The sequence below is a fragment of the Chionomys nivalis genome, chromosome 3, assembly GCF_950005125.1.
Source record: "Chionomys nivalis chromosome 3, mChiNiv1.1, whole genome shotgun sequence".
Taxonomy (NCBI): domain Eukaryota; kingdom Metazoa; phylum Chordata; class Mammalia; order Rodentia; family Cricetidae; genus Chionomys; species Chionomys nivalis.
In genome coordinates, this window is record NC_080088.1 from 76,284,350 (window position 1) to 76,297,280 (window position 12,931).

Consider the following 12,931-nt stretch of genomic DNA (forward strand, 5'->3'; position numbering starts at 1 on the left):
ACTGTGGACACATGTGCTCTTGCACCAGAGACTTTAAAGATGTTCCTCTCTGTTCCTCCTGTCCCTCATCATCTGGACCTTTTTGTCTTTTCCTCTTTCCAGCAAACACTTATTAAGCACCCTCTCTCTGCAGTGTCCTTGCCTCTATAGTCGGTGTTTGGAGATAGGGTTGGTAAGTCTATTGGGATGTCTGAGGCAGGACTTCAGTCCTTACGTTCTAGTTCCTGTTTCACTGGCCGTGGACACACGTTATATGCCCTAAAGAGGTTGCTGAAGTGGTGAAATCTGTTTGTTCGCTTGCTTGCTTTTTGAAACAGTCTCACTTATGTAGCTCTGGCTGCCTGGAACTTGCTATGTAGATCAGGAGAATCTCAGCTCACAGAGATCCTCCTTCCTCTGCCCCCTCACGCTGGTTTTAAAGACATGCGCTGTCGCACCCAGCTATGGGATCCTTTTTAAGATCCAAAAATCAAGTTTCAAGCTGGCCATGGTGATATCAACGCATAATCCCAGCCACTGGGAGGTGGGGGACAAGAGAATCGAGAGTTCAAGACCTTGCTGAGTTATATTAAAAAGTTCAAGACCAGTCAGAGATACACGAGATCCTATTTGGGGGAAGAAAAAAACCACACCAAAAACAGAAAACAGGATTTCTCTCGAGATATCCTGAGGAAGCAAGACGCTCCTTGTTAATGAGGCATGTAAGATTGAGATAACCAAGAAAAACTCCCCAGAGAACTGACATCTTTGAACAAAGGGACACTGTGTTAGATTCTAAGGGTTGTTGCCTTGGACCGGTCTAACAAGCTGGTGAAAAACAGGGCTCTCAGCCCTGGTCACAAAGCCATGGCTTCAGGATATGGAATAAGCCCGAAGGACAATGCTCCCTCCCACCATAAACTATGCAAGACTGGTGTAACTGATGTAAGACAGATTAATAGGGAAAAGGCATATACAATGATACCAATGTATGTGCTATAGGAATCCTTTCAACAAATGAAGACCCCCCCCCAAGGGGCAATTGTTTATTTATTCCATTTGATAAAATATAGGAAGTTGTGAAGAGGCAGCTGAATTATGAGGTGACTGGCTCTCTCTCTTCTCCATGGGATCTAGGCATCAAATTCAGATCGTCAAGCCTATGGAGCAGGTGCTTTTACCCACTGATCCTTCTCATCTGCACTGTTTGTGTTCTGAGACAGAATGCTGGTATTTCAGGCTCTCTGGCATTCAGTATGCTCACCCTGTGGTTGGGGTGACCCGGAACTTCTCATCCTCTTGCCTCCAGGTCCCAAGTGCTGTGGCTACAGGCATGCACCATTATTCCAAGTTTGTGCCGTGGTGAGGACGTAACCCAAGGCCACCTCCATGTTGCACAGGTGCACCACAACCGGCCCTCCTTGAGCATCTCAAAAAATGTAATGCTTGTGTGTGTGTTTCTCTGTGTAGCCCTGGCTGTCCTGGAGCTCACTCTGTAGACCAGGCTGCCATGAACTCACAGAGATCCACCTGCCTCTGCCTCTTGAGTGCTGAAAGTCAAGACTTGGTGACTGAGTGGGACAAAGCCTTATATTTTAGTAAAGTTAAAAAAAAAAACCTCTCCATGGATGTTTATAAAAGTATTATTCATAATTTCCAAAACTTGGAATCTACCAAAGATACCTTTGAGTAGGTGACCAAATAAATAGATGAACTATCAAGTCACAAAGACATAGAAGAATCATAAATATGTATTACTAAGCCAGAAAACTAAACTAAAAGGCTCAGTACTGTGTAATTTTTTTTTTTTTGATTTTTCGAGACAGGGTTCTCCGTAGCTTTTGGTTCCTGTCCTGGAACTAGCTCTTGTAGCCAGGCTGGCCTTGAACTCACAGAGATCCGCCTGCCTCTGCCTTCTGAGTGCTGGGATTAAAGGCGTGCGCCACCACCGCCCGGCTTGTGTAATTTCTTTTTAATTTTATTTTTCTTTTAAATTTTTTTCATGTTGCCTAGCAGTAGTGGTTCATGTCTTTAATCCGAACACTCAGAAGGCAGAGGCAAGCAGATCTTTGAGTTCGAGGCCAGCCTGGTACACAGAGTGAGTCGGAGGAATGCCAGGGATACACAGAGAAACCCTCTCGCAAAAAATCTAAATAAATAAATAAAAGTAGAATAAATGTTTTGTGTTAATGTTGGAGGTGTGCATGTGAGTGTAGTATCTGAGGAGGCCAGAAGAGGGCACTAAATCCCCTGAAACTGGAGAAACACCATTGTGTACCATCCACCTGGGTCCTGGAAGCTGAACTGGGATCCTCTAAAGAAGTAGTACACATTCTTCACCCCTGAACAATCTCTCTATCCCTAATGTTTATTTTCAACCATTCACTAATCTAAGGAAGGAATAGCTACAGAGGCAAGCTGAGTGCCTGTTGCCTACCTGTAATCCCACCCATCAGAAGGCGAGACGAGAGGACGATGACGAGAGGACAATGGACTCCAGGCCAGCCCCGGCTGTTTTAAACATCCAAGGATGTGTTGGGCATGGTGGTTCGTGTCTGAAATCCTGGGAGGCCGAGGCAGGAAGATGAGCAAGGGTTTGATCCTGTGTTACATAGTTAGTTCTGGAAATACGTGGGCTACAGAGTGAGACCTTGTCTTAAAAACAAAACTCAAACTCACCATCATTGGAGTGCTGAGGGTGTGGCTGAGTGGTACCTCACTCACCTCCTTGTGCAAAGCCCTAGCTTCATTTTCTGGCACAAGAAAGAAAGAAAGAAATTAGTTACAGGGATAACAAAAATGTCAGTGGGGGGGCTGGAGAAATGGCTCAGAGGTTAAGAGCATTGCCTGCTCTTCCAAAGGTCCTGAGTTCAATTCCCAGCAACCACATGATGGCTCATAACCATCTGTAACGGGGTCTGGTGCCCTCTGCTGGCCGGCAGGTATACACACAGACAAAATATTGCATACATAATAAATAAATAATTTTTTAAAAAAAAAAAAAAAGAAAAAAAAAAAAAAAAAAAAAACAAAAATGTCAGTGGTTCCCAGGGCCTAGGAGGAAGGGAGGGTGACCCGGGGGAGCAGAGAGGGCTTACCAGAGGAGCAGTGGAAGGATTTGGTGTGGTGTCGTAGTCAGTCCGCATCTGTCAGAACTCCCGGAGCGCAGAGCGCCCAGGGGGGGCCTAACATCACCGTGGACCGTGGATCACAGTGTCCAGGGGGTTTCTGGCTTTGGAAACGTGCCCTGCAGATGCCTGATACCAGCAGTGAAAAAGGCTGTGTGCCTGGGGGCAGAGACTTTGGGGAACTCACTGTACTTTCTGCCCAATATTGCTCTGAACTTAAAATTTCTTTCATAATTAAAGTCTATTTTTAAAAACCAACTGATCCTAAGTCTAGGGTTTGATTTCTGGACTTTTTTTTGAGATAGGATTTCTCTGGGTAGCCCTGACTGTCCTAAAACCCTCTGTGTAGACCATGCTGGCCTTGAACTCAGAGACCCGTCAGCCTCTGGTTCCTGAGTACTGAGGTTAAAGTCATGCGACACCAGTTCCAGCCTGATTTCTGATTTTTCAGTTGTAGTCAGTTAATGTCTGTGTCTACCTATATGTTAATACTCATCTTAATTATTGTTACTTTGCAATCAGTTTAAAAATCAGCAACTTTGCTGGGTCGTGGTGCAACCCCAGCACTCGGGAGGCAGAGGCAGGCAAATCTATGAGTTCGAGGCCAGCCTGGTCTACAGAGCGAGTTCCGGGACAGCCAGGACTGCTACACACAGAAACCCTATCTCAAAAACCAAGATGAAACAAAACAAAATAAATAGGAACTGGAGAGCTGGGTTAAGGACACTTAATTGCTCTTCCAGAGGACTGAGGTTCAGTCCCCAGCACCCTCATGGTGACTTACAGTTATCTGTACCCCAGTTCCAGAGGACTCAACGCCTTCTGCTATTCTCTGCAGGCATGTGCAGGCTGCACACGCATGCACACATGATCCAGCAAAACACTCAGACACATAGACACAAAACACATAAATCAGCTCCTCAAGGCCACATCCAGGCTTTGAGGAAGAAGTCCATAAGGAAGCGAAACGAAGCTTACCTCTTCTACCTGAGGGGTAAAGTCTCCCACACACAATCTGAGGGTCACGCTCTTTTTTGCTCTGTAGCTCCAAGTCTACCTCTACAGCTTCTAGTTCTCCTTTGTCTCAATTCTCTGTCCCAGTTCTCCCCCGCTTCTTTGTTCACCTGGCTTGAATCATTTTTTACAGGAGGCTTAGGCAACAAGAAGAAAGTTACGGGAGTGACATCTCATTGGTCATAGCATACTCCTTGGGTAAACAATAGGGAGCCAAGCCATTACCATAGCAACACATAGGCAAGGACATAGGCATTGAAAACGCCTCAACCCTAAAAATATATTCTTTTATCTGTTTGTAATCTCAGAACATAAAAAAGGGGAACCTTGTAACTTTGGCTGCACGGCCAGACCATCCTCTGAAGGCCTGGCTAATTGTGAGGCTATCTGCAGTAGCTGGACATAAGACTAATTTTCTTTGGACCTGGTTAATTGATTAATTGTTATTTGGGACCAAGACAACAGTTAGTTGAACTTTGAGTTTTTTTAATCAAAAACTGAGATTAGAAGTTTGTGTATGGTGTTAATTGCTAAGGAATTTAGCAGGGAGTGGCCTCTGGCCTGTGTTACCCGCCAACTTAAATTATAGAAGTTGGCATAGTATGGCATACATATTTTAGGCTACTTTGTGTTAATAACCTTGGCTATACATCTGTGACTCTGACCTTGTGCATGTCTCTGAAGTTTTTAACTTAGGATCCCTTTACAGAAACATTCAGTCTAGTTTGAACTTGCTCTGCGGTGAAAATGAGCTAATTCTGTGTAATTTGAGTAAAAGGAACAAGCAGGCTTTTGAGTGTCTTACAGTCCTCATGGGATAATAGATCTAGTTACGAAGCATATCCTAGTATACTTTATTTATTTATGTATTTGATTTTTTGGGACAAGGTTTCTCTGTGTAGTTTTGGAACCTGTCTTGGAATTTGTTCTGTAGATCTGGTTGGCCTTGAATTCACAGAGATCCACCTGCCTCTGCTTCCCAAGTGCTGGGATTAAAGGTGTGTGCCACCACTTCCCAGTTTGATTTTTTTCTAGTATATTTTTCTATTTATCAAAATTATATAGTTTAACGAGAACTCATCTTCCTGACCATCCATAGACATATGTGCCCGTAAAGTTGAGATGCAATCATGAGATCACATATACACTTCATGTGAAATTACTACACTGCAGGTACTAGGGAGATGTCATGGCTGCTTTGACAAATGTAAATTACAGATAGGAGCAACAGCTTCCAGAGCCAGAGATCCCGCAAGCCTTTCCTGGATAGGATTCTCCTCCATCAGAGAATCGTTCCTCTGGTGGGTTGACATCTGAACACTAGTTATCACCTGCTGTATACATCCACGGCCCTCGGCATCTTTTTTAAAGACAACATAAAAACGAGGAGCTTCACCAGGTGTGGCAGTGCCTGCCTTTAATTCCAGCACTCAGAGTGCGGGCAGATCGCTTGAGGCTAGTTTGTTCTATATAAACAAGTTTCAGGCCAACCAGGGCAAAATTGTGAGACCCTGCCTCTAAATAATTAAATAAATAAGTAGCAAATAAATATTAGAAACTGGAGATGGAGGGATGGCACAGTGGTTAAGAGTGCTTGTTGCTTTTACAGAGGACCTGAATGGCAGCTCTCAACCATCTGAGACCAGCCTGATCTATAATAATGTTTTATGTCAGCCTGGACTACAAAGTGAGATTCTGGATACTCCCCTCCACACACACACACTTTAAACAAGAAAGAAGAAAGGAAGGAAGAAAAATGAGAAAGAAAGAAAATTAGTGTGTGTGTGTGTGTGTGTGTGTGTGTGTGTGCAGCGATCAGATTCAGCCAGACGACTGCTCTAGCATTGAGCAGCATTACCTGACTCACAGATATTAGGACTTGTCTATTCTATGTCTCTTGTCTGTAGCGCAATTTCTGATTGGTCTTAATAATAAAAGCCCAGAGTCAGATATCGGGGGTGAAAGCTGGAAGATCAGAGAAGCAGAGCAATCAGACACTAATTTTTAACTCTACAAAATCCTCAGAATGAAGAGGCAGGATCCTGACTCTGAATCCTCAGGCTGAATGCCTCAAGCTCCTGCCTCCCCCCACCTTATGTTCCTCTCCCCTCTCAGCCATACCCTTCCTGTCTCCGTCTCCCTAGTGTTGGGATTAAAGGCATGTGACTGCGTGTGACTCCAAAGCACTGGGACTAACCGTGAGCCACCACCACCTGGCCTCTACGGCTAACTAGTGGTCAGCTCCACACGCTGATTTTCAGGCAAACTTTGTTAGATCACAAAGAAAAATATCACCAGACTTGTCTTTTTGAATTCATTTGGGGATCTGTCTGGCAATTTTTGCAGAGTGGATAGTTAGAACTTTAACAGGAAGTGCACTGTGTATGCAGAGCATCTGGGCAGTGTTGCGTTTTAGCAATGCCAAATCTTGCAGCTGGTTTGGAGATGCACCTTGAGAACCATGCAGGAGACCCTGGGTTTGACTCCTAGCACCACTAAAAAGGAAAAATAATGTTCCAGTCTGTAAGTATTGTATATTTCCATCTAAAGGCTGTTTTAAATTTTTAATGATGTTTAGTAGTTTGCACTGCATATTTAAAATTTTTCTTTTTTCTTTCTTCTTTCTTTTCTTTCTTTCTTTTTCTTTTCTCTGCCTCAATAAGGTAGAGGCAATAACTGACTTCCCAAAGCTGTCTGGCTTCCACATGCTTGCCATAGCATGTGTGTCTGTACACACATGTACACATACAATAAATACATTCGTTCACGTGCCACGGTGCACATGTAGAAGTCAGAGAACTTACTGCAGTCAGTTCTCTCTTTCCATCATGCCTTGGGAATCAGACTCTAATAGTCAGGGTTGTCAGCAAATGCCTTTGCCTGCTCTGGCCCTAATTTGCTAGCATCTTGCTGAGGAATTCTGAATCTCTCCACCTACGGGATATTGGCTGGTGCTTTGTTTCTCTTAGTGTTGTCTTTGTCCATCTTAGTATACTCATGACTCCTGACTTACAGAATAAGTGGGAAATGCTTTTCCCTTTCTTTCCTGGTGCTTCATCTTCATAAGATCTGTCTCACGAGGTCCAGCTCACTCCACCATATAACTAGGAAGGTAGAGCTCACTATTGCACCACCTCAGGTGCCCATCATATGCGGTGCCTATGACGGGGGTGGGGGGGTGGGGGGGCAAAGTGAAAGTTCTTATAAAAGCCAGAACCCGAAACACTGCACACCAATTCTAGGGCTGTTGATAAAACATCAGCAGATGGGTTCTTATTACAAAGCCTCCTGAATCTCTCGGCCTCTTTCCTAGGTGTTTCTGGAGGGTATTTCCTGAATCTCTCGGCCTGGGTGCTCTTTCCTAGGTGTTTCTGGGGGTATTTCCTGAATCTCTTGGCCTGGGTGCTCTTTCCTAGGTGTTTCTGGGGGTATTTCCTGAATCTCTCGGCCTGGGTGCTCTTTCCTAGGTGTTTCTGGGGGTATTTCAAGGCACGGAGCTGCAGGCCATGGCTGTGAGAGCAGGAGCAGCAGTTCAGACCTTGTCAGCTCTCAGGTGGCCCAGGGAGTTGACTAACACCAGAGTATTCCAAGTGTCCCCATATATCTGGGGCTCAGCCACCACTTTGTCTTCATCTGAGCAAGTCATACAGACTGTGTCCTAAGATCCCATTCCATTAACACCAATAAACTTGAGCATTTTGTGTATGGAGTATAGATTTTAGTAGTATATAGTATATATTAATTCTATCATCATCACCACATATAATCAAGTATATATTATATAGTTGTATGTTTATTTTTATCATATATTAGATATGTATTAAAAATTAAACATATAAAGTTCTGGGAGAAACAGGTGACTGTTTTGGCTTTGCTTGGTTGGGCTGAACAACAAATTAACACCTTACCACATGAACTTTCTTACTATATCTACACTCTCACTATAAGTACACATGCTCTCACTATATATGTATATATACATACAATATTCCCACTATATCTACACTCTCACTATATGTACACATGCCCTCACTACATATGTATATATACATACAATATTCCCACTATATCCACACTCTCATTGTATATACGTACTCTCACTATATATATATATATTCTATCTATATCCATCTATCTACCTACCTATCATCTGTCTATATCTTTATAACTCTATCTGTCTACACACACACGTATGTATGAGAGAGAGATGTCTCTTGCCCAGCTATATTCAGTCTCATGTGCCAGCATTACAGGCATGGGCCAAGTCTAGATAGAATTTTTGCTTTTAAAGAGAGAACAGAAGGAAAAAGACTCCTCAGACCTAGGCATAAATGAACCAGAGTGGACTCTGGAAATCTTGTGCCAGAGCTGGCCCAGGCACCCTCATGGCGTGAATGCCAGTGAGGAGTATGGAGTGCTCTTGGCTATCACTAGTGGAGCGTTGATGTTGGCGTCCCTTGAGAATCCCAAGGCCTGCCAGGTGCTCTGAGGCTGTTATTGACATTTGAGCGCACCCCAGCTGTAGAGCTGCAAGCTGTCTTATAATGCTGGTTGCTGTCTTTTAATGGGACGCTATCAGACAATAGCTCTTCAAATTCTACCAATTCACAGAACACGCCCCAAAGGCTGTCTACGTCAAGGCCACTTGGCCAGACCCCTGTCTTCATCTCACTGTGCGGGACATTTGCAAACCCCACGTGACCCCGTGGCTGGGACCTGGATGATGTGGCCAATTGTGGCTGGAGTAATTGTGTTGGGGTGGAAGAGACTGAGAATTTGCTGCTGCGCTGCAGGGTGGGCTCCGCCTTCTACCTGGACCCACGGAAGGGCTCAGTAGGTGGTGGAGCAAGGAGAACTGGTGGAGCCTTAGGACTGGTCAGCTCTGGTCTGCTCGCTAAGATGGTTATTCTGATATGTAACGCGCGGGGGCCCTGTACAGAACCCCACAGGGGATGATGGGTTGTGAGACTCGGGTTTATCCAGTGCCTGGAAGCCAGGGGCGTGCCCTGCACGCAAACGTTGTAAACTAGCGGGGCAGGCGCAGTGCACGCAGTGCACACTGTGGTGGCGGCGGCACCGACAGCAGGTGGGTCGCAGCGGGTCTAGCGGAACGGCTGCTGTGGGGATGCAAATGCGAGCGAAGGCTTGAATGTCTGGGGGCCCGGGGCATGGTGGAGGCAGCCAACCCCAGCAACCGCGGGCTGGGGCGCATATGGCGAGGGGAGGTGCCCACAGCTTCTACATCCGGGACTCAGGGCCCTTGCAGCCCTGGCCTCCTGGCCTCAGGAGAGCTGATCCTCCAACCTGTTAGAAAGGGGGGGGGGGATTGCTTTTCCCTGAGACCAGGTGTCCCCTTTGGCCAGGCTCCGGGTTGCAGAAGCGCTTCTGTTCCGGGTCCTGGGAGCCTGGCCCTGATCCAGGGACGCCTCCCATTCTTTCTTGCTCATGGAGCCTGTTCCAATCCTAGCTAATGTTCTTAAGCAACCTCCCACTCACCCTCAGAAGCACCTGCAGGGTTCGCAGGTCCGCTCCAGGTCTGCACCACCCTGCTACATCCAATGCCCTGAAGGCTGGCAGGAAGGACCTCAATGCTTTCAATCCCTCCTGCCCACAATCCCCGGCCCCCTGCCCCCCCCCCCAACACACCGTCCCATTTAAGTCTTCTAAGGTAGGTCCCTGGTGCAGGTGTCATGGTTCCTAGGGAGAGGAGAGACCTGGATGGACAGTCTGTGAAAGAGTGGAGGCTGTCTGGTTGGTTATTCCTGTTGTCTGTCCCCAGCACTTTCCAGAAGCTGGCTCAGGATTCGTCAGCCGTCTGCCATGGCCCGAGGACTGCTCAGCGCTGCTTGCCTGGCACGCTTCTGCCAGAAACTGAGCCGTCAGAAGCCACTGGAAGAGTCTAGCATGGAGACATCACTGCGGCGTTGCCTATCCACACTGGACTTAACCCTATTGGGTGTGGGTGGCATGGTGGGGTCTGGGCTCTATGTCCTCACAGGCACAGTGGCCAAGGACATGGCTGGCCCCGCTGTGCTCGTGTCCTTTTTGGTGGCTGCTGTAGCCTCCCTGCTGGCAGCCCTATGCTATGCAGAATTTGGAGCCCGTGTGCCCCGTACGGGCTCTGCATACTTGTTCACCTACGTGTCCATGGGTGAGATATGGGCTTTCCTCATAGGGTGGAATGTGCTCCTGGAGTACCTCATTGGAGGTGCTGCTGTGGCCCGAGCCTGGAGTGGCTATCTGGATGCCATCTTTAACCACAGCATTCGCAACTTCACCGAGTCTCACATGGGTGTCTGGCAGGTGCCCTTCCTGGCCCATTATCCAGATTTTCTGGCTGCTGGCATTTTACTTGTGGCTTCTGCCTTTGTCTCCTGTGGAGCCCGAGTCTCTTCCTGGCTTAACCACACCTTCTCAGCCATCAGTATGGTTGTCATCCTTTTCATCATCGTCCTGGGTTTCGTCCTGGCCCGCCCGCACAACTGGAGCCCAGAAGAGGGTGGTTTTGCACCCTTTGGCTTCTCTGGCATCCTGGCGGGTACCGCCACCTGTTTCTATGCCTTTGTCGGCTTTGATGTCATTGCTGCCTCCAGTGAGGAGGCCAAAAACCCACGGTGGGCTGTGCCCATGGCCATCGCCATCTCCCTTGGCCTGGCAGCTGGTGCCTATATTCTGGTCTCCACTGTGTTGACCCTCATGGTTCCTTGGCACAGTCTGGACCCGGACTCAGCACTTGCTGACGCTTTCTACAGGCGGGGCTACAGCTGGGCTGGCTTCATTGTAGCAGTTGGCTCCATCTGTGGTAAGGGTCCTTTCTGGGCAGGGTGGGAGGGGACAGGGTAGTGGGCCTTGCCCAAAGCCTCTCAAAATACTTCTATCTAGTTTTATTACCTGTATAATGAGCTCACGAAAACACTGGTTTTCAGGGACTTGTTGGCAGCCCCTCTCCCCACAAATGGTGCACAGAACATCAGTTTGGAGCACGTGCTCACAGGTTCTCCCCTGGCAGACTGCCAGCTCCCAAAGGGTCTTTAATGGGCCTGGGACTAAATGGAAGTGTCCCCTTCCTAGGTGGGAGGTGAGAAGCTAATACCCTCAATACAGCAGCAGCTCCTGCTGGGCTTCTCTGCCATGCTGATTGCTCCCTGTGCTCTGCTGCAGCTATGAATACGGTCCTGCTCAGCAACCTCTTCTCCCTGCCTCGCATTGTCTATGCCATGGCCGCCGACGGGCTCTTCTTCCAGGTGTTTGCCCGTGTGCACCCCCGGACACAGGTGCCTGTAGTGGGAATCCTGGTGTTTGGGGTCCTCATGGCTCTCCTGGCACTGCTGCTGGACCTTGAGGCACTGGTCCAGTTCCTATCCATCGGCACCCTGCTGGCCTACACCTTTGTAGCCACCAGCATCATTGTGCTACGTTTCCAGAAAGCTTCTCCACCCAGCTCCCCATGCCTAGCCAGCCCTGGCCCCACAGCTAAGAAGTATGACTCCTTCTCCGACCACATACAACTAGTCGGTGCTGCACAGACCTCTATGTCTGAGCCTGGGCAGCTACGACCAGCCCTGAAACCCTTCCTGGGCTTCCTGAATGGATGCAGCTCCGGAACTGCTGTGGCCTGGGCCCTTGGCATCTTGGTAGCCTCGGCTATCTCCTTGGCGTGTGTGCTGGTCTTCGGGAACTCAGAGCTGCACCTCCCACGGTGGGGCTATGTCCTGCTGCTGGCTGTCAGTGGTATTGTCTTTCTGTTCAGCCTCCTGGTCCTGGGGGCTCACCAGCAACAAAAGAAGCAAGACACTTTTCAGGTATATCCCCATCCCCTACCCGGTTCCTCACCAATGCTCTTTCTTCTTAGGCCAACCTGTTCCCTTTGCCCCAGCCTTACATGCCACCTGAGAAAGCACAAGGGCTCATGGGGCTGGGGGGGCAGGTTTATCCATTCCCACTTCCTCTACCACTCTGCATGGCGAGGGTCCACATGGCTCCAAATCTCCAGAGATGAAGAAGGGTTCTGTGGAACTTCCACAGCATGTCAAGCTCTGGACTGGCATATCTATCCTTCAGCCAGGCTCAGCCTGACCCTTGCACCCTCAGATCCCTTTGGTGCCCCTGACTCCAGCCCTCAGCATCCTTCTCAACATTTGCCTCATGCTGAAGCTGAGCTACCTGACCTGGCTGCGCTTTATCATCTGGCTGCTGGTTGGTGAGTGCGGCCTGGGCTTGGACTCAGGTCTACGACAATGGGAGGACAAAGCGGGCAGATGGGGTTGGGAGCTGCCCCTCAGGCTCACACCCACTCCTGCAGGACTTGTCGTGTATTTTGGCTATGGCATCTGGCACAGCAAGGAGAACCAGAGGGAGCCCCTGGAGCTGACTACTGCACACTACGTGGTGTTCCCCAGTGGCAGCCTGGAGGAAACCGTGCAAGCTGTGCAGCCTGCCAGCCAGGCCCCAGTGCAGGAGTCAGGCTGTGCAGAGTAGTGGCCAGTCTGAGAGGCTGGCTCATCAAGGGCCCCACATAACCTACATCCAGAGACCAGAAGAACTGGCAGCTGCCTGCCAAAGGAAGCTTGGATTTGAAGCCTGCCCAGACTGGGCTGGGAGTGTTGTCAGTTCCCAGAAGCTGAGCCTTCCGTCTTCATGAGATCGGTCTTGGCAAGTGCTTTTGTGGACTCACTACCCAGTGCCTTCCTATTTATGATCAACTCTGGATACCTGGGCAGGTGGGGCAGAGTGGGCAAGGATGAGGCTCCAGCCCCTGGGACCCACAATAATAACTAATCAGCTAGTGTTACAACCAGCTATTGTGTACA

General features: G+C 48.3%; 1 protein-coding gene across 2 annotated transcripts; it reads left to right on the plus strand.

Annotated features, from left to right (window-relative positions):
* The first annotated feature begins 9,103 nt into the window (after positions 1-9,103).
* Slc7a4 (solute carrier family 7 member 4) lies at positions 9,104-12,918 on the plus strand. Of its 2 annotated transcripts, XM_057764865.1 has the most exons (5): positions 9,104-9,207; positions 9,901-10,923; positions 11,283-11,923; positions 12,213-12,321; positions 12,424-12,918. In XM_057764865.1, exons 2-5 carry the CDS (start codon positions 9,942-9,944, stop codon positions 12,597-12,599), a joined length of 1,908 nt encoding a protein of 635 aa, XP_057620848.1. In that variant the 5' UTR covers positions 9,104-9,207; positions 9,901-9,941; the 3' UTR covers positions 12,600-12,918. The 2 variants fall into 2 exon arrangements, with proteins under 2 accessions (XP_057620848.1, XP_057620847.1); XM_057764864.1 differs by lacking the exon at positions 9,104-9,207 and having other exon boundaries at positions 9,774-10,923.
* The last annotated feature ends 13 nt before the right edge of the window (positions 12,919-12,931 follow it).

Bases quoted from the DNA above. Each gene is read 5' to 3' on its own strand.
- Slc7a4 (XM_057764865.1), top strand. From the start codon at position 9,942: ATGGCCCGAGGACTGCTCAGCGCTGCTTGCCTGGCACGCTTCTGCCAG. The intron at 10,924-11,282 runs GTAAGGGTCCTT...GCTCTGCTGCAG, and splicing joins AGCAGTTGGCTCCATCTGTG to CTATGAATACGGTCCTGCTC. The intron at 11,924-12,212 runs GTATATCCCCAT...TTGCACCCTCAG, and splicing joins AGAAGCAAGACACTTTTCAG to ATCCCTTTGGTGCCCCTGAC.